Source organism: Bombus terrestris, chromosome 16, assembly GCF_910591885.1.
Source record: "Bombus terrestris chromosome 16, iyBomTerr1.2, whole genome shotgun sequence".
Lineage (NCBI taxonomy): Eukaryota > Metazoa > Arthropoda > Insecta > Hymenoptera > Apidae > Bombus > Bombus terrestris.
This window is the reverse complement of record NC_063284.1, coordinates 6,695,325-6,715,100: the sequence shown is the minus strand read 5'-3', so window position 1 is coordinate 6,715,100 and position 19,776 is coordinate 6,695,325. Positions and strand designations below refer to the sequence as shown.

At 39.4% G+C, this 19,776-nt stretch overlaps 2 protein-coding genes and 1 long non-coding RNA gene across 8 annotated transcripts in view; 2 read left to right on the top strand and 1 right to left on the bottom strand.

Annotated features, from left to right (window-relative positions):
• Positions 1–12,754, bottom strand: part of LOC100645267 (forkhead box protein A2-A) — a 41,730-nt gene extending 28,976 nt beyond the window's left edge. The window contains exons 1-3 of one of the 4 annotated variants that reach the window (XR_007226654.1): positions 12,623–12,754; positions 10,583–11,459; positions 7,078–10,491 (exon numbers count right to left, since the gene is read on the bottom strand). The gene's annotated coding sequence lies outside the window, so the exon portion shown is untranslated. Of the gene's footprint in view, positions 1–413; positions 1,220–4,570; positions 5,114–7,077; positions 10,492–10,582; positions 11,460–12,622 lie in introns of those variants that run through there. The other 3 variants (XM_020867209.2, XM_048412998.1, XM_003401765.4) reach the window with 3 other exon arrangements.
• LOC125386483 lies at positions 1,406–4,365 on the top strand. Its single transcript, XR_007226656.1, has 2 exons — positions 1,406–1,549; positions 4,120–4,365. It is a non-coding gene; the product is annotated as an uncharacterized LOC125386483 (long non-coding RNA).
• LOC100645144 (protein max) lies at positions 11,962–16,437 on the top strand. Of its 3 annotated transcripts, XM_048412999.1 has the most exons (6): positions 11,962–12,262; positions 12,767–12,849; positions 13,344–13,391; positions 13,448–13,507; positions 13,909–14,143; positions 14,545–16,130. In XM_048412999.1, exons 2-6 carry the CDS (start codon positions 12,829–12,831, stop codon positions 14,580–14,582), a joined length of 402 nt encoding a protein of 133 aa, XP_048268956.1. In that variant the 5' UTR covers positions 11,962–12,262; positions 12,767–12,828; the 3' UTR covers positions 14,583–16,130. The 3 variants fall into 3 exon arrangements, with proteins under 3 accessions (XP_048268956.1, XP_003401812.2, XP_048268957.1); XM_003401764.4 differs by lacking the exons at positions 11,962–12,262; positions 14,545–16,130 and adding an exon at positions 16,322–16,437; XM_048413000.1 differs by lacking the exons at positions 11,962–12,262; positions 12,767–12,849 and having other exon boundaries at positions 12,884–13,391.
• Positions 16,438–19,776: the final 3,339 nt, after the last annotated feature.

Genomic DNA, 19,776 nt, shown 5'->3' with positions numbered 1-19,776 from the left:
AAACTTTATAGAATTACTATGAAACATATCTAGTTGTTCGCTTGTTCATCATTTTTGCTATTGCTATGAAATGTATCTAGCTGTTCGCTGTAGAACCTTGTTCCATTTTGAAGTTCGTGTTTAAACAGTCTTTAGTTGCCACGGTGAAATAAAGGTAATTTTCTGACAAAATTCTCAGATAGACACGTTGTTCGATAGAAAATATTCATTTCAATTTACCCGGCGCAATCTCATAGTTTGTAAAGTATAATGCCGTAAATTGCCTCGAAATTAACAGAAACTTATCGGACGAGAAAAAAAGCTCGCAAGGGAAGCAACGTAGCTTTGCAACCGCGAAGTTTCTTCTCTTTTGAAAATTTGTAATATCCGCTTAACATGCGTTTCTCCATCGTGTCGCATAATTTTGCACATACCTTTCGCCATGCTGTGTCTCGATCAGAGTCCCAATTTCAATTGCACGCAGCAATATCGCTGCGAGTCACTGAAATCTTCCGGAACTCTTCTCCCTTCCAATTGTCCAAGAATCTACAGTCCATGGAAAAATCCTTAAATCCAGAGGATACTCTTCCAAATATACCGATCCACTTTCACACAAATTTCAATGTTCGAAGAAAGTTCGAAGTTTACCAATGTCCGACAAACATCGACGTTCCTTGCCACACAAAATACCAATTCCCCTCGAAATCACTGCCTTTCACCAATAAAAACAGCACCGATAGTTCTTCAAACGATCCCAACAGCTGCAACCGATTCAAACTCGGCTGATTCTCTCGAAAGCCTCGATTCTACCATTTTTCCGCATCTGAGAAAGAGCGCAACAATGTTGCACGAGGCTCACGCCGTTCTCCAAAACTCTACAAAGACCTGCATATTCGAAATGCAGGGAAAATATCCTCGGCAAAGCTTGAGAACGTCTGCGTTTCTCCGCGAACGTTGCTGCGGCAGCATCGAAGTCTCCGCGGCGTCTCGTTTCCGGCCGTTCAAGATCCACACAACACGGCCTCTCTCGCCTTTGGTGCGATATTCCGCGAAAATACTCTTCCTTCGTAGTTTCTTGCAACGAGAGATCGACGAAACGGTGAATTTGCCTGGTGAAAATGTTCCGCAGCAACCGGAAGCGACGCGAGTGAACGCACGCGGCCGGAAACCGGTCGGTGGAAAACCGGAAGGCCAGAGGAAAATCGAGCAGCCAACTTCGCGTCTCCAGGGACACTGCGCTCGAACGATACCCACACTCCCGATGCGCTGCCTGGCCCCCACCGCTCGGCCGCGTTCCGCGATGCACGCGCTGATTGGCCGCGCGGCCAGCCGCCTATCGCGCTGCACTCGAGCGTTCCAGCTAGTGGGCGTGGCCTTATCCCCTCCGCTCGTTGCTGAACGGCGAACGATGGTTCGCGTGGAACGCCAGCGTTCCTTCGTTCCTCCTTCATAGGAGGAGCGTTCGTGTCGCGTTACGCGGACGCTTTGTTAACATTGTTCTCGTCGCTGTCCACGCTGAACGATTCTAACCTGTTGTTGGCGATGCACACGGTGCACACAGGCTCCAGAGGTATGTACATACAAGGTTGGTGAATGTGCGAGTAAAGCGATGGATTTTTCGGAGGAGGAGATTGAATTGGCTACGACGGAACTGGGTTTGTTTGCAGATGGAAATTATTTGCGTTAATTGTTGGAAATATCGTTAGTGGATATTAGGAAGCTTTTACAAGCTTGCCAAAAACAAAATTCTGCTTTCTTCTCGATAAAACTAACGTTGAAACGCGACAAGATTAATCGACATTCGCGTTAATGGTTCACTACGTGAAGGTTTACGGTTGTAGTCGTGTCATGGTAAGGAATGTAAGGAATGTGGAAAGGTGAGAAGTTCACACTACAGGAAACGCTAGCCTATATGGGAAACTTGAAGATACGTGAAGAAACGTGTAAAATACCCAAAGTATAGCACTTCCTATCCAATTCTTATCGATTTTCAATCGTATCCATGAAAATATACATTTCCATAAAAATCGTATTTACTCGTTTTTAACGAACATTTTAATATTATTGTTTATTTCGTAAGCTTCTCTCGTGTCGAAGCTTCTCTTCTTTCTAACAACCGAATTATTCGAAAATTACGAAAATATGGAATATTTTTGAAAATAATCTTCAGGCAAATTTATGATTGTTAACGACGATATTCTTTCAGATTTTCAATAGCCAGCAGATATAATTTAGGACGATTCTTTGCAAGCGTTAATTACGAAATTGTCCATTAAAACAGAAATAATTTACATGTTCGTTATAAATTATAAATAATTTTTTATCCGCAGGGAAGCCAAGCGAAGTCGATTTATATTTTATCTTCTGCTTCTGTTTTCCTCGAAGAATTCCTACGTACGCTTTTAACGAGAATAATCGCGTTAGTTTAATAATCGAGGCTCGTCGAGGAAAAATAATACTACGATCTTAACGCGAACGCACGACAGCGTAATCGCGTTTAAGAATTTCCATTACAAATTACCAAATTAATCATCTGGCCAGCGTAGATATCTTGTTACGTATATATATCTTTTCGAGCATTTTATCAAAAAATCTCGGACAGAGAAAGTCGACTAATGAAGCCCGCAGCCGGAGATTTCAGCTCTGATCGATATCCTAATCGATGCAATTTTTTAAATAATTTTATTGATATCACGTTGATTACGGAAATTATTTGCAATATTTGACTAGGCGAATTAAATTAATGAAAAAGTGCATCGAACGGTGTGTAAAAGAAAGAAACACGTACTGTTCGTCTAGAAAATTAGAGACGAGTTTGACACCTTTGAAACGCCTGTACTTCCGGAAAAATCGCGCACAAATTCAATCCTTTATTTTATTTTAATTTCCTTTATTTCAATTTTATTTCAATTTTTTCCCCATCTTCTATCGCATGAACGCGATGGCTTGTCTTATTCGTTAGAGACACCCTGTATATTAAACTCTTTCTTCGCGCTGATAATTGGCGATAGTCGAGCTTCGAAGCTCTTTACATATCCTCAGCTGTTTCTCAGACACGCAGAGTCACTGGGATAATTAAGATCGCGGCAAGCTGCGTAGAGAAAAACCTATATTTAGTCTTTCCTCGAGTAAAATGTGTTGAAATAAACGGTACGATGGTTCTCCAGATAGCTGAAATTACACGCTACCGTTCGAAAGTCCGAGATCATTCATTCCCAGTTCTCACTGATTTAAATTCATAACCTTCTCTGCTTGTAACGGATGCGGCAATAAGATGCGGTCACTTTCGCGCGATACGTTTTCACCGATGCTCCTAGCTGCAATTGAAAGTAAAAAAACGCTTCTATTCTTTGAAAAACCTACGATGCAATTATAATCGTTCGATTAATTATCTTTGCATGTCTAACGTAACTAACGTACCTATTCGAACAATTTAAATATCTATATCACGTACACATTATCTGTTTATGCACGTAAATGTACGAATAAAACAGAAAACAACGAGTACGTACGAATAAAACATCGTTCGTTTGAATAACAACAATGAACATAGTAGTAACATCCGATAATCGATGATCTGCTGGCTACTATTGCATTGGCAACTAAGTGATTGCGGATTTTCTCATTAGGTGGTATTGCAAAATCCGCAGTCACTTAGTTGCCGATAAAACAGGTAGAAATAATTATCCTGACGATTGCTAAGTCTGTTCATTTCGACAGAAGACTGTTATTTTTAGCTTTGTTGGTATAAGGTTGTATATTAGTTTCACTTGCTCTTCTTTGGTTATTTACGATACCGACTGAGCAGATAGATGCACTATGGACATTTGTATTTGGTATATTACACATTTGTAATATTAGGTTGTCGCAAAAGTGTCTTTCGCTATTTGCAGGTAGCTGCTTTATCTGGCGATGTTCATACAAATAGGAAACTTAACCTTTCGCACTTTTTATTCCAATTTCGTTACCAGCAGCTCGCAACGCTTTTAAGTGTTTTATTTGAAATTTACTTTAACTAGAAAATAAGACAATTTAAATAAACAAAGGAAGAAAGAAATTCACTTAAATACCAGTTTTATTCACACTATTGTTGTATCTTGTAATTCTTAAGTGTATGATATATCTTGAAATAATTTCCAGGATGCAATCCTGCTTTTCTTTCACAAAAGAAGGTGGACATGAAAGAACGTCGAGTGGGACTGAACAAAGGAGCTCCTCAGATAAAAACTATCAGTTTCACACTGGACATAGGAATACAAAGGATTAATTTGTAGAATATTTTATATCTTCAGTCACTTCAGCATACGTTTCGTTTGCATTAAAACCAAAAATGTAACGTGTCTGTCCTTTTCCTATAAAACGAAAGAAACATTTGGAACAACCTGATTCAAACTGTCTGGTTTTCCCTGATCCCATGAAATACCATGCTATGAAATAGATCGTTCGTTCCATTCACGGCTTAACTATTTTCTTTTCACGATTTGCTACACGTAATATTAAAATAAGAAAAATATACAGGTAATTAGACATCGAGCATAGAATTTACCTTCTTGCGAAAAAAAATAATATTTCTCATCTATTTGTTACTTACGTCGGTATATCGGTATCTCGTTTAACTCTCATTTCAACCTCTCCAGTGTAATCACGTGGATGAATGAAAACGAGACACCCTGTGTATAATATCCTTTGCACAGACACGCCTTCTTATTTACACGACCTATTCCACAACTAACCGTGAATGTCACCGTGACAAGTTGTTCGCAAGACACCGCGATGACATATCTTTCCTCTTTTGTCACACGTGCAACTGGCGAGACCGGCATACTGGCTCGTCCTTCTATCCTCGTAAACACGCGCAACCGTCGTAAATTTATTCTTCGCCCTCATCCGTAACGTCTCCACCATGTTTCCCTTACGACACTTTACCTATAACTTTGTCTTTTAGCTTGGATAATCTTACGTTGCAAATTACCATATAATGGCTACAATGTTAAGCTTCGTATTAGAACGTAAGTATCGGGACAGCTGCTCGTTTCATACGACAAATTACTTCGAATTACCAATTGTCCTGTTTCTCGAATCTTCCGTTTAGAAAAGACAGCAGAGCCACCAGTGTTTGTCTGGTAAATCCGCGTGACAGTAAGGTTAATACTTTATCGACCGATAGCCGATTAATCCATTTTTTGTCGCCGACGTTTACCGACCGATAGCCTATTAATCGGTTTTTATCGCCGACAATTTTTCTCATTATTTGAGCAGTAATTTGTTATTTAGTAATAAGGTACCTTGCTCAGTTGCATCAATTGCGTTGCATTGTAAGCTCCCACAGTTTTATACCAATTTGAAAAACTTACCGTTCGCGATGAACGAAAAGAATGGTATTGAAGAATCTAAACCGAAACAGAGCCGGCGCCACGGAGAATCTGCGCCTGAGATGCCGGTCGGACGTGCATATGATGTTGATTCGCTAGCGGTCGGTAAAGTGTTAACTACCTGACTGCTTATACTTAATGCGTATAGAGTGCACGGAAAAAACAGAGCGTAAATTAAATATGGCGAATAAGAAAGGATAAGCACGGATGTTGGTTGGAACGAGACAGCGAATAGCGGAAGCAGCTTCGTTGCATATTCAGCGCAGCCGAGTGAACGAGTTGGTGATCAAATATTACGACTGCGATAAGAAAGCGACTTTTACGGAGGGTTTAAGGAGGAAGTTTAAACGACGTAGAGAGGTTCGAAGAGAAATGCGAGTGGATACGGTCGCGGACAAGGGAGAAGTTTAAAGTTTAAATTTAAGGTAGTTTCTCAAGGAGCGATATAAAAGTGGCATGAAAATGCTAATGTGAATTTTAAAACACAAGGTTTGTAACGGCGCGTCGTTCTTTCTGCGATCGTATGTATGTAGTTTTTCCATTTGCGGAGTCGATCGGTGTGGCTTCCGAGCAGCTCGTATATCAGGTCAAAACAAGCTCGTAACATTCCCACCTTCCACATTCATCAAACCTAAAACACCCCACCAACGAGCCGACCACTTCTCTTAGCTATCTTATCGCACCATCCAACCAATTCCTCCTCCATAGACGCAAAAACATACATTCGTTCCCCCACTCTAATGTTACGACACCACTTTTTCCACCCTCGTTGCGTCACGAACTCGAATCGCACCGAATGCCACCAGTCGCTTTATTGTTTCTTCGTAGATTACCTCGCCTCTCGTTTCCACCACTCCGTGCCCGCTCCAGCGCCTCCCACTACACCGCGCTGTGGGCGTGGCCTGCACCCAACCGCGTTGCTGCACGCTCCTACTCTTGTTCTCTGAAAAAGCAACTCTTACGACTGTAAATAAATTTTAACTCGAATATCTTAAGTTTTGGCGAACACGGTATGCACAGTGCTGGCGAGAACTGGGCCGTTCTACTTCATGAAATTTTAGTGGCAAAGCGTGTGATCGATGCTTGCGCAAGTTCCTCAGTTTCCTCTACTTTCTGACCGCTTAACGAGCTTGTCAAATATACTCTCGACCGTTGACCATCGTACCGTTACTTTCCAACAGAGCGGCTTTTCGTTACGTTCTATATCACGTGTTCCATCTTTACCATAGCATCAAATTTTTGTAATTACGTATACATTACTACTTACTTGCTTACTTGCTTATATAATTCGCTCCATACGTACAAAGAGTATCGAGAAGTGGGCGTGGGTCACGACAGTGCACCCCTCTGTCGGCCTCGTTTCACCGCCATGAATCGCAAATGGCCACGCCCCCGCGTCTGGACCCATCTTCCTATTGGCGGTGGGCGTGAGCCGCGTTTACCAGCAACTCAGCAAACTTGCGGACGCGTCGACCGACTCGCGGTTCACCGAGGCTATCCATAAAAAGCGTGCAGCGCTGGAGGAAAAGGAAAGAAGGGGCGGGAGATGGAAAGGCTCTCAGCTCTTGAAAAATTCGTATCGCCATCCCCACCTATGCGATGTGCGGTAGCAAGCACGCGCGAAATACAAGCTCGATCGATGCACGCAGGAAACGTCGTTAACTGCTCGTTGCACAGCGTGTATACATATTGGGTGGAGGGCGTAAGTGAATCAATAATCACACGCTGCATATAAATCAATTTTTATTGCAATTAATATTTAAGTATCGGTTACGCGCGTTAATATTCAGACACGCCACAATCTCCGCGTTCGTTGCTTCGCGTAATAAGGTGATTTAAATACGCAGCGCGTTGCTCGTTCTGTCTGAGAGGACGAACCGTCTCATCGTAGCTCGAAAACACGTAAACGTCTTCGCTGAGGCGACACGGAGCAACTTTTTCTCGCCGCATGTTGCTGAATATCGTTTAGCTTGGACAAAAAGTTGCTGCAACTTACCGTTTGTTGGAGATGTTCTGCGGAAGGTGGAGCAACGAGAGACGACGACACGTTGCTCGGTGTTGGTAAAGTTGCTGAACGCAGGCGAGATGCTTGGCGGTGTAGAAAATACAAATGATGCGAAATGAAGAGTCGAGGCAGAGATAAATCGCGATGAAGACAAAGTCGCTGAGATTAAAAGCTGCGAATAGACGGGTTTTGCCTGCTCGCAGACGAATAATTTACCTGATACGACCGGATATGTCGGCTACTCGCGGGATATAGGTCGTTATAATATAAGCGCAGGAAAGAAAAAGCTGGCGACATTAAACATCTCATAAAATATTACAACTACCTATCTTTAAAACCGTAAGATCTCGATGGCTCGCCATAAGCGATCATCGCGCGAAATCTCATTACGAACTTCGTGCGTATGTAAGTACGTGGACAGTTACATAGACAGCGATGCTACGTATGTACAGGGTGTTTAACTGAAACTAATCGCGTACAGTCGATCACAGATAAATCTAAGTATATAACACGTTAGCTGTTATGAATTCTGTCGGCGCGTTAATTAGATATCCGGTGTTAACTTTATTAAGAGGAAAGGAGCGAAAGAACGTGAAACAGGACAACGTTAGGAAAATTACACCAAGTACAGATGTTACGTGTACTCGCATGAAATCACGAAACGTATGCAACTATAACCTTCCGCTGTATTCTCGACGTTTAAAAAATTGAAAGTTTCTGAACGACAGGAGAACTTCTGACTTTGTCTAGCTGTTGGCATCCTCTTTAGAAATACACGTATCAAGGACGGTTGTACGATACTGTACACGTAATTATGACAAAGCGAGTTTTTCGTTTCTTCGGTTAGATGCAGAAAATTCGCCACTGCCTGCGATGTCTCTTTTCTGCTGAGAATTTCCAAGCAGCCATCCCTGTGATCGCCAAATAAACGATGCCTCGATGTGAACCAACAGCGTCCACCGATACCGCAGTTATCATTTTACGTGATAATTTTACCAACAGCCAGACTGTGGATTTTTCATTGGAAATTCGTGTTTGATAAAAGTAGAAATGTATTTTTCGCAGTTTTACGTTTGCTATGGAATGCACAAAAGTCTGGTTGATTTAGAAATGATCTAGAAGTAACGTGAATCACAAGAACGGAACTGCATTCCTACGTTCCCCTATCCACGTTTTCACATTCCGTACGCTACGCGGAATCGCTGAACCTCGCAGCCGGTTAATAGATTGATCAGTAGCACGGATAAAACGATTGCTCCGCCAGCCGTTTATCTGGCTATCCGCTTCTTTTCGCTCGTCCGTCTTTTTGCCCGGACGAGCAGCCAATTCGACGAATTCAATAACTCGCCGGACCGCGTGCTCGACCGTCGACCCTGCCCCCACTCCGCCAATTATCCCCACCAAGGCAGTCGCGCGTTTCAGAGGCGAGACATCATTGGCGGCGGGGAGTGGCGGCCACGCCCACTCGCGTGGCTACAGCGACGCGTCACGCTCCACAGAACCGGATCGTCCGGTGCGCGCTCCGTATTTAGCAGCGCACGAACGTGCGAACCAGCTTCGCAGACCAACCCTCCGCAAAGCGGTTTCAGAGGAAAGGGAATGGTTTTTTCGAGTCGGTTTGGTTCGAGTCGATCCAACGAAATCGATCGATTTCGCTCGATCTTGCGTACGCTGCAGATGGCTTTGTTTCGATTTTTTGCAGCAAGGGGCGAGGATAAGAGGATTTGTATAGTTGAATTTTAGGAATCCGGCGACAAGCAACGTATAAGGAATTATTCAGTTGCGATTGAGGTAAAAGAATACGTGAAAGATATCCGATCGTATATTACGAAGCAAAAGAGAAATGGATTTATATCATTTGACAAATAATCGTTGGATGACGAGGTATATACGTGATTAGAATCGAGTTAAGAAAATTTAGAATTATTTGTAAAATTTCGGATATGAAAAATTGCAACTGCTATAAGAAAATTCGGAAAAATCGGTAATTACCTATTACGCGTTAAAATGCGTTATATTAAATTCTTCTTTCTTTCGGATGAGCCACCGCGTTCTTTACCAATGGTCGACTCGATGTTTTGCTATTATAGCGTAATTATTTTGCTCATAAACTGACCTTTAATATAGCTAGATCGACACGGTTCTAAGCTAAAAACTAGTACCACTGAATTCTACCTATTAACGACAATTAAATTAGTTCGCTGTTACTAGTTGCATCAACTAACGCCAATCGTTGAATGCCATGGGATATCGCGTCAAGGTCAGATGCGTCTTAATTTCGACTAATTAAAAAATTATGTCAGGACAGAGCCTAAGTTAAGTCCGTTTGCGAACGCAGAATACGATGATAGTACGTACGTACGCTTATGTGACTTTGAGCGTTGAGCTGAGGCGCGCGAGTCAGCGTGCGCTCGACGATTCCTTTGTATTCGTCACTCCAAGGACACCTATGGCGTTCGCGATCGCTCAACGACTGTTCGTCGTTTGCGTCGAGTCGCGGCATCTGTCATCGCGCCGATGCTGCTTACCGAGTCCAGTCGTCGAGAATCCGCGGGGGTTCGTGTCATTCGATAGACGCGCGATGTTTTTACCGATGACGATTCATCGACACCGAACTTGACCAACGATAACGAAACTCGACACGGGGTTCACCCAACCGCTTGCGGTAAACTCGAGTAGAAATTGCTAGACTTTACAATATCGTAGATATCGATCTGCGTTCCATTTAAAAAAGTCGAAGTGATTTTGAAATTTCCGAAACTCCTACAGCTACGAAAAGATCGTCGTATCTGCGAAAATAACGGAGATATTCAATCATTGACTCTTCTCGCACCCCGCCGTATCGCGTTAATCGTCGTTTTCATCAATGAAAACTGTCGTCGATAAAGTCTTCTATCGTCGATAAATCGTTGTCGACTTTTACCGACAGCTTCGGTTTCGTGCGTGAAAGATGCAATTTTCTTACGACAGACTCTCTTCTCATTTCTTGCTGCTCGCTTAACATATTCGATTTCAACGTGTCAAAGTGCCACGTTATCCGTCTTAGTCACAAAGTTTCGTACGTTTCGTATTCTTATTCTCCCAACGACGACCTGTCATCCACCGATAGCATCGTACGCGATTCGACAGTCCTTTCTACAAACATACTCTATACAGTATAGTTAATTCCGCCTTTAAATGCCGCGGCGTTCTTCGTCGTTCATCAAAGTGCTTTTCTAACACTTACACACTTGTGGCTCCCTCTAATTCTCCGGCGCGTCTCATGCTCGAATATTGCTCTGTTATTTCGTCTCCGTATTACGAATGTCATGATGCGTTGATCGACAGTGTGCAGCATAGAATGCTCGAATGCGATTATCTTCTCACACCGAACCATGTCTATTTATAGTCACAATTACAATTCGATTCTGTCGCGTCTGGGATTAACGATTATCGAGTAACACTGCACCGTATTTACCGTTTATATATAAACTTGTCAACTGGCTCATTCTTCACACATTTGTCCACACATTCTCTACGAATTTAATTTTTCTACTTTAGTGCGACTAAGAACTCGTGCTCTCTTCGTAACCGAAACCCATCGCACACATCACGGCCTTAATCTTGTAACTGAATGTGTCAGCAATCTCTGCCGCAAACTTAACTTATCCCGTGACTATGTACATTTAGCCTTGATATAGTATATTTAATATAATAGCAACTATTAAAATCATTTGCGCGATATCGTGTGAACTAATTTTTTCTCTTCCCGTCTCGTTTGCGTTATATATTATTTTATCTTATCTTGTGTTACTTTTCTGTTACGTTGTGTTACGTTACTTACACAAGCTGTGACAGGCATTTCAAAGATAGTAATAAAAAACAACGTCGGTAAGTTCTGTGTCAGTTAAATGATATCGACTCGACCTGCAACCCTGCTAGGATAAGGTAGGGTTGAAAGTTACGACCTGTAACTCGAGGTCTTTCGAAATCCTGTTCAATGGCTCCTCCAATCGGTAATGAAGTTTGTTCGACTGGGGACAGTTAGATATTGCAGGGCTGTATGCTCGATCCTTGGCTAAACAACTGCGACATCATCGGTTCGATGGCTTCGACCATGGCTTCTGTAAGTTTCAAACGGATAGATAGAAATCGATGGAAGGTCGATAATAAACCTGCCGCTGAAACTTGATGCTATATCGTGCATGGAAGTGCATCGCGTAGGCTCGTTGCTTCTTTTTACCTTCCTAGTTTTAAGAGCAGTTTCCTTAAGTACGTCAGAGTGATAAGATAATTTTCCGATATTCTAAAAGATATTAATATCAAGGAAGTAGCATTAAAGGAGCGTTCAATCGATCGCTATTACCGTTGATATTATCGTCGATATTTAAGATTCTTAACACTGTCGTACATAAAAGACTCTCTAGACGATCGATCCTATGCTCTATCGGTACAATGTTGGGAACCTTCATTATCGACGATAATATCGACGATCGTATCGATCCTCTAAACGCTCTTTTATCTATATACCGATCGGAATATTCCTTTGCAAGACACGAAATTACGAATAAAACGTCAGTAGCTTCGTTTTCTTCCTTTCGTTGCGAGTGTGCCTACCTTTGATACTGACTACTGCCAGTAGGGTTGCGTATTATTGAGTATACGGCGTTTGTAAAGATTCATGCGAACGTTGCGTAAGAAATAGACGTTGCGTGGTGTATGCTTCCTTTTAGCTTGGTGAATGGTGTACGCTGTTCTTTAAGTTTGTAAAGATTCATGCATGCGTTGTGTAGAAAATAGATATTGCATGATGTATGCTTTCTTTTAAGTTTGTAGACTCGTGTAAGCGCTACGTGGGAGATAAATATTTCCCAACTTAGGCTACGAAATATCTATCACTGCTTACGCAAATGCACGGACAAGTAAGGTCAGAACTTTGCATTCGCATTAATAGCTTGAATATAGGGATTTATGTGTGATATTGAGTGACTTGTGGACGTATCTCATGCGGGACTTGCTAATTGGCATAGTTTTTCAAAGATTAATCTTTATATTTATATCACTAAAGTGCCTCATCTTTAGAAAACAATTCCGAGCTAAGAACTACGTTAATATAGTCCAGTTAAGACTATTCGAAATCCTTCTCAAAATAATTAAACGAATCATTTACGTATCATCATTTCTTTTCCTAATCCTAACCTAACCCCCACCCCCGCCCCGGCTACTTAACAGATCGGTATTTAAACTCGAAATAGAATTAGTCTTTGTATATTGTACTTCAACTTACTTTATTCTCCCTGTTTCGCTTGAATTATTATTAATCAAAAAGATAAGTTGGAAATTTCCAAACGTCCCACACATCAGTGATAGTACTATAGGATAGTATCGACGTTTCATTTTTTAATCCTTTCACTTCTTGCATTGGTTATAGTCACGATCTGTAAGAGGACCCGTCGACGCTAACGCCAACTGCAGTCGGTATCGAAAAATTTTATGTACATATATATGTACATTGTAAGTATTTAACCATGAATTGTCTATTGTTTAGGTAGGACTTTAGGATGGAGTAGTAGGTGTGTGGTAGGATTTTCTTTAGTTTGAATAGAAGCCCTTCATGTCATACTTTATCGAATGCCTGTTAAATGTCTCGAAGGAGTCGATTCGTTAGCATCTTCCCGAATAATTTTGACAAAGTAGGTAGAAGACTAATTGGGCGATAGGAGCTAGTTCCATGTATTGGTAACAGAGGTATGGAGTAATTATATAGCTCTCCTTAAAAACAAACATTGACCTGAGAGGTATGGAGAGGGGTATAGAGGAGTATATATCATCCCGTTGACCGTGGATTCGTTGAAAATTAAGTCCCTAGACAAGTTCCTAAGAACTAGCGACTTTCGTGGTTGTCATTCCTGCGTGCGTTTTGTTATATATGTACTATATGTACACTGTATATTTCTAACAAGATTGATACAGTATCTTTTGTTTACTTGTTTCTTAAACCTATCAAGGAATTTATAATGAGTGACGACGATCGAGACATCGACATTGAGAGTGATGTAAGTCCTTAAAACAGTTCTTTCAATGGACCTTGTTAAAGAAATCGTTTTTTTAGGAAAGTGATGAATCCGATTCTAGGCAGAAGCATTTAAACAATAGCCAATATTATTCTCAAGTAAGTTCATTATCCACTCTTATTTTCCTTCTTTTTTTCTAATTCTATTCATTTATTCAACATCTTTTATTTAATTAACGATATAAACAAGTTTTATTTTCAAAATATAAAATATAAATATTGTTGAGGTTAAGTGGACGCTTTCCGTGCGATTTAACCAATTCTTGTAAATAATTTATCATTGAATATCTTATAAAATGAAGATACTCGACTAATATGTATATTAATCTATAAATTTAATTTTATAATTAAGATTAAGATATACACACACATGTTTATTTTTAATAATAATGTTACGATTGATATTGTTTATAAGGCAAGAATTTAGATGTAAGATTTTTGTACAACTTATATATAATGTAGTTTGATTTGATATGAAAAAACATTGTATATATTGATAGGCAGAAAAACGGGCACACCATAATGCATTAGAACGGAAACGTCGGGATCATATTAAGGATAGTTTCTCCAGGCTTAGAGACTGTGTACCTACGTTGCAAGGAGAAAAGGTTGCCAGTAGGACACAAATACTCAAGAAAGCTGTTGAGTATATACAGTTTATGCGACGCAAGAATTCCTCCCATGATCAAGATATTAATGACTTGATACGTCAGAATGATCTCTTGGAGTCTCAAAGTAAATATTAATCAGAAAATTAATTAGATTTTATTCTAACACTTTTTAGAAATTCAAAATACAGTTTAACACTAGGTTTACGGGCATTTCTTATATACTTATCTGTACGAGCACCCGTCAAATTGATGGATAAACGAAAATACGCATTTTCTTTAAAAAATCGATTTATTCAAATTAAGTCTGAATTGAATAATATTAGGCTTCACGTTTAAATAACTTATTAATAAGTAATAAGTTTCTTTTATATTATAACGGAAATAATAACAATAATATTAACAGTATAGGGTAATCATATTTATTGAGCACATTTTTTACAAATATATTGAATTTTGTTTGTGCATTTTCCGCATACGATCTTTTTGCAGTATATGCAACAATTGTTGCTTCTATTTTGTTTTCAGTAGTCCACTTGGCAACTTTTTTGCACTTCTGTTGTTGAAGGTGACAGAAATGAAGCATCTGATCTTTGGTAAATGTTCTCCTTGTTTTCTCCAGCTAATTCCTCAGTTAAGCAAAATATGAACTCCTTTCTGGATATTTTCGATCCGGTGCACTCTTTGCATAATATCCACGCATTTATCGCTACCAAATCTAAAATATTGAAAACAACTTAAAGGGGCTATCAGAAACTCCCTGTTTTCATACTATATTTAAGTGCCATCTGATCAACAACGTCCACACCAAACTTTGTTTTATTATAAAAAGCAATGGTTTCTGGAACATGTTTATAATTGTGTTCTACTTGTACACCTGTATGTTTGGCACTTAGAAGGAAGACTTTCACGTTAGATTTACTTTTATACACAGTAAGCATGCAGTTTTCTAATTTATATAAATGTAAGGAAAACAAAGTTATCTTGTCCTTTTTTCCCTTGAGCATTGAGTTTCATCTTTCCCCATATAAGGGAAACCATTCAAAATATATTTTATTTGGACGTCAACTGCTAACCAAAACTTAATGCCAAATTTATGAGGCTTATTCGTTATATATTGCATAAACCTGCATCGGGCTTTCGTTGGAAATAATTGTTCATCTATTGAGATATTTTCATATGGCTTGTAGCAGGCCTGGCTATTACTTATGAATCTGTTCCATATTTTGGATATCAGTGCAAATTTATCTGTTTGTAATCTTTTGGAGGCTTTCAATGATCTCGCTTCATATGCGCCCCAGCCATATAGAATTCCTAGAAAACTACGCAACTCAGCAAGTGTGATTGTCTAGTCTTTTTTCAAAACTCGACGCGCCTTGGTTTCAGTGCAATCGTTTATGTGTTCCATTATGTGTCTGTCAATTATCAATTCGAAAGCACTAGTTACATAACCCGATATAATATTTCTCTTAGCATAGCCAGTAGGCCCTGCGATATCCTTGAATATTATACGAGCGGGCATCCTACCCCTAGATCTGCCTGCTTTCAGTTTTGTCCATTGTCTTATAGTATATATATATCTATATATCTTTTATCCACTGTTTTAACCAATTTGACCCATTACATTTTGGGATGTGCTTGGAATGCTCATTCTTTCATCCTTGGAGACAGAATTAGAAAATATATGCATCCTTTTCTTGTTACGATACACTTCCAAGAAGTTTTCATCTTCACTATCCGAAGATCCTTCTATCTCTCCACTTTGAGTGTATTCAGAACTTTCACTGTCAGCTTTGTTTTGGCCTAATTCGTACTGATTTTCTTCGGAGGTATCCTCAGAACAATCTTCATTGATGTTGACAATTTTGTTCAATATCTTATTATATCTTCCAGGATTACTCATGATTGTTAGAAAAGGAGGATTGGTCAAAAAAAGAAAATACTGTGCCCAAACTCAATTATCCTATTGTAAATACTTACAATAAGCGGAGACAATAATGGGAAATGTCTACAATAACTGAAACTTTTACACACTGTCTTTGAAAAACAGATTGTTTATGAAATCAGCTAGCCCCTCAATTTGACGGATTTCGCAGGGATAGGTATACTACATATAGATTTCAAAAATTAGAAAGCCTAGGAAAAAATAATTGTGTATATAAATTCTTTAGATGAAATGATTAATCAAAAAGATAAATTGGAAATTTATCCCAACATCGGAAACGTCCCACACATCAGTGATAGTACTATAGGATAGTACCGACGTTTCATTTGTTAATCCTTTTACTTCTTGCATTGGTTACAGTCAAGATCTGTAAGAGGAGCCGTCGACGCTAACGCCAACTGCAGTCGGTATCGAGAAATTTTATATACATATATATGTACATAAATAAAATAAAATATTTATAATCTATACCTTTATACAATTGTAATATTTCTTTATTAAACTTGTATATTTCCGAGATATATTTCCTTTATAATTATACAATTAATTTTTTACATATTTCTGTTGTGAACATAATAAAAGATACATTTGATATATTTTTCTAAATACATTCATTAGTAAAGCAGATACGAAAGTAGTATTATTTAGTGAAAAATCAATAAAATTATAATAGCCTATAATTCTACCAATAATATAAATAAATAAGTAAAATAAAAAATATATTTGTTGCGAATTCTCCACTATGTGGCGATCAGTCAGGTTGCAACTGATCGGTTGATATCGCGAACCTTGAACGAGATTAACGCTCAAGGTAGAGATAAATTAAAGCTATCGAGTAGTAGTACGTCATTAGGTTATGTATTTGCGAGTTAAGATACAAAGTACAGTGTAGTATAACACGATATTTTATTATTTCCTACTTGAGAGCTAAACAGAATATTAATAAGATAATCAATCTTAAAATAATTTAGCTTTTCTAAGTAAAGAATTAAAAATTTGTGAGCTGTTAATAATAATTTTATAGTTTTTGTACATATTTCACATGTTATTATACATTGTCAATACATTCAACTTATACAATTAAACTATACAACATTATAATAAATATTGAATTTAGAACATAAGATATGTGAAAGATACAAAAAGTGTAGATTTATTTAAATTAAATTTTGATACTAGTGACATAATTTCCTCCTGTATCAGCCTATATATATAAATAAATAAATATATATGTATTTTCGAGCTATCGCGGGAAGACGCGACCGGTAGAATACGCGTCAACGGGAGTCGTAAATTCCCGTTACGATTGTAATAATCGATACCACGAATAGTTCGATCCCCTTATTTCGGTTAGGATAATAGGGGTGGCTGTTGTAGTATAACGCTGTGATTCACAGAGTTATAAAAATATATATTTCCAACACTTTGTACAATCACACAAATTAGTAACGCCGTTGATTAAGATACAGGTAACGAAGAAAAGGATTATTCGTAGATGAGAGAATCCGTGTATATGTTGACTTTGACTGTTCATTGGTTATGAGAACCAATATAGTGACCCTCCTGATGGCGTAGAAGCAGTAGAAGTAGGAGCAGTCGGAGCAGTAAGAACAGGCGGAAGTGCAGGAACTCTGAGAGATGTAGGAACTGTGAGAGCTATAGGGACTCTAGGAACTCTAGTCACTGTGAGAGCCGAAGGAACTCTCGGACCTGTGGGCACTGTGAGAGGTAGGAACTCTCGGACCTGTAGGCACTGTAAAGAGGTATAGGGACTCTAGGAACTCTGAAGTTCGTTCTGATGTGATTACGGAGGAAAGCTCGGTATGGGTGTCCCATTTGAACCAAGAGCGCGGATTCGTTGCTCATATTTTTAGTTAGGAATGATCAATTGGTTATGACCACTATTGGGAAATGAAGATGGGAGGAAGAAGCCTCCTACCAACGTGGTTCCTGAGCAACATTGTTTATGGGAAAAACCAGCTTTTCCATTAGACAACGATTTCGTTCTTCCCATTAGGTAACCTGCTTTCTCTGTAATTTGGAAGAACGTACAATAGACTTAAGGACTTTTTAAGTACCAGTTATAAACCGAAAATACTTGCAGGATTAAAGCTTCCTGCAAGCTAATAAGACTCGGTTTATGGTGGGGCCTTAGGTTTATTGAGGTGCTTTCTTTAACGGTGCTTGGGCCTTGATGGTCAGATAATGAAGGACGTCGCGCGGACCTCTTTACGCGACGTAACAATATATATATGATATATATGAAAGGACACTGGAGCCTTCCCTTATTCTACTCTAGATTCTACCATAGCCGTAATTAAGCAATTGTCGTTATTCAATCCGATTGTATTTGTTCGGGATTCGTGATAATGAGCTTGGGCTCGAGGCGACAACCGGTCGCCGAACGTAGTTGCGATCAAGGGATGAACGTTTTGTCTAACAAAGGTATGGTATAACGGTATAGCTCTCCTTAAAGAGAAATAATTATAGCGGCATTTGACAGTAAACATTCCAACGGATTCTGCCCCATGACTCATCACACGCAGACCCTATTCTTCGGGTAAGATGGTTAGCAGATGCCGACGCATCTCTACAGTATATATTCAGCTAGCCTGAGGGCCCGTTATAAATCTTAAGATTTAGTTAACTAAAGTCCTTCAAACAGAAAAAACAGTCTTTGTCCCAGCTACAGGAAGATAAGGGAAATCTATTTTTCTCACGAAAGTCATTCTCTCGTGAGGTCGCATTAGCGAGTTACATAGCGTCTTTACGCTCGGTGGATATTCTATGTTTTAACAAAGAGTTAGTTCAGTAATACTTGTATCGTAGACAAGGCAGTTGGGTACAACTTGGACTTTGGAAGAAAGCGCATTTTGTTATCCCGTTGATCGCGGATTCGTTATTGAACCTAGGATCATTGTCATTAGCTTCTCGAGTATCTAATTACCACGGTTACTTGTCAAATTCTGTAATAATCATATTTGCACTAGTAAATATCTATTACATAACAATAATGTCTAATCCAAATGAAGATTCGTTTCACGCCCCTAACCCTAATCATAATGTGAACTCGACATATGTATATGTCGGAGATGAAAGGACATCGGGGTCTTTCTTTTGGAACGTTTGGGAAGGTCCTCAATACTTTAGTCCAGACTTTTTATTATAACTGCACTTAAATAATAAAACTGAGGAATAGTTGTTTATGTTCTAATCCGAGTATGGGTGCCCGAGATTTATGACAGTGGCCTTGGGCTCGAAGTGACATAACGAGTCACTGAACGTAGCCACGGTCACGGGAGGGATGCGTACCTAACAGAAGTATGGAGTACTTATATAGCTCTCCTTAAAAACAAATATTGACCGGAGAGGTACAGACAGGAGTATAAGGGCAGTTTCACTTGGACTGCGGGTCAATTCATTTAGATATGTTCTACTTGCACGTTGAGTCATACCAGAATCATGTATCACATCGCATTCATCGTCCCGTTGACCGTAGATTCGTTATCGAACCTAAAGTCATTGTCATCGACATCTCGATTATTCGATCGCCGCTATTACTTGTTAACTTCTGTAATCACATCTGTACCAATAAAGATCAGCTAAAATACATAACAACGATGGTCAATTCAAGTGAAGATTCGTCAACCGCCCCTAACTCCAATGAGAACCCGACATATATATATATATACACATGATTCAATAATCAGTAACAGTTCTTTGTTATTTTATTACTTCTATTAAATATAAATCATTTCAATAGTTTATTAGTTATTTTTGCAATAAAATCTTCTATCCATTATCAGAGAGAAAAT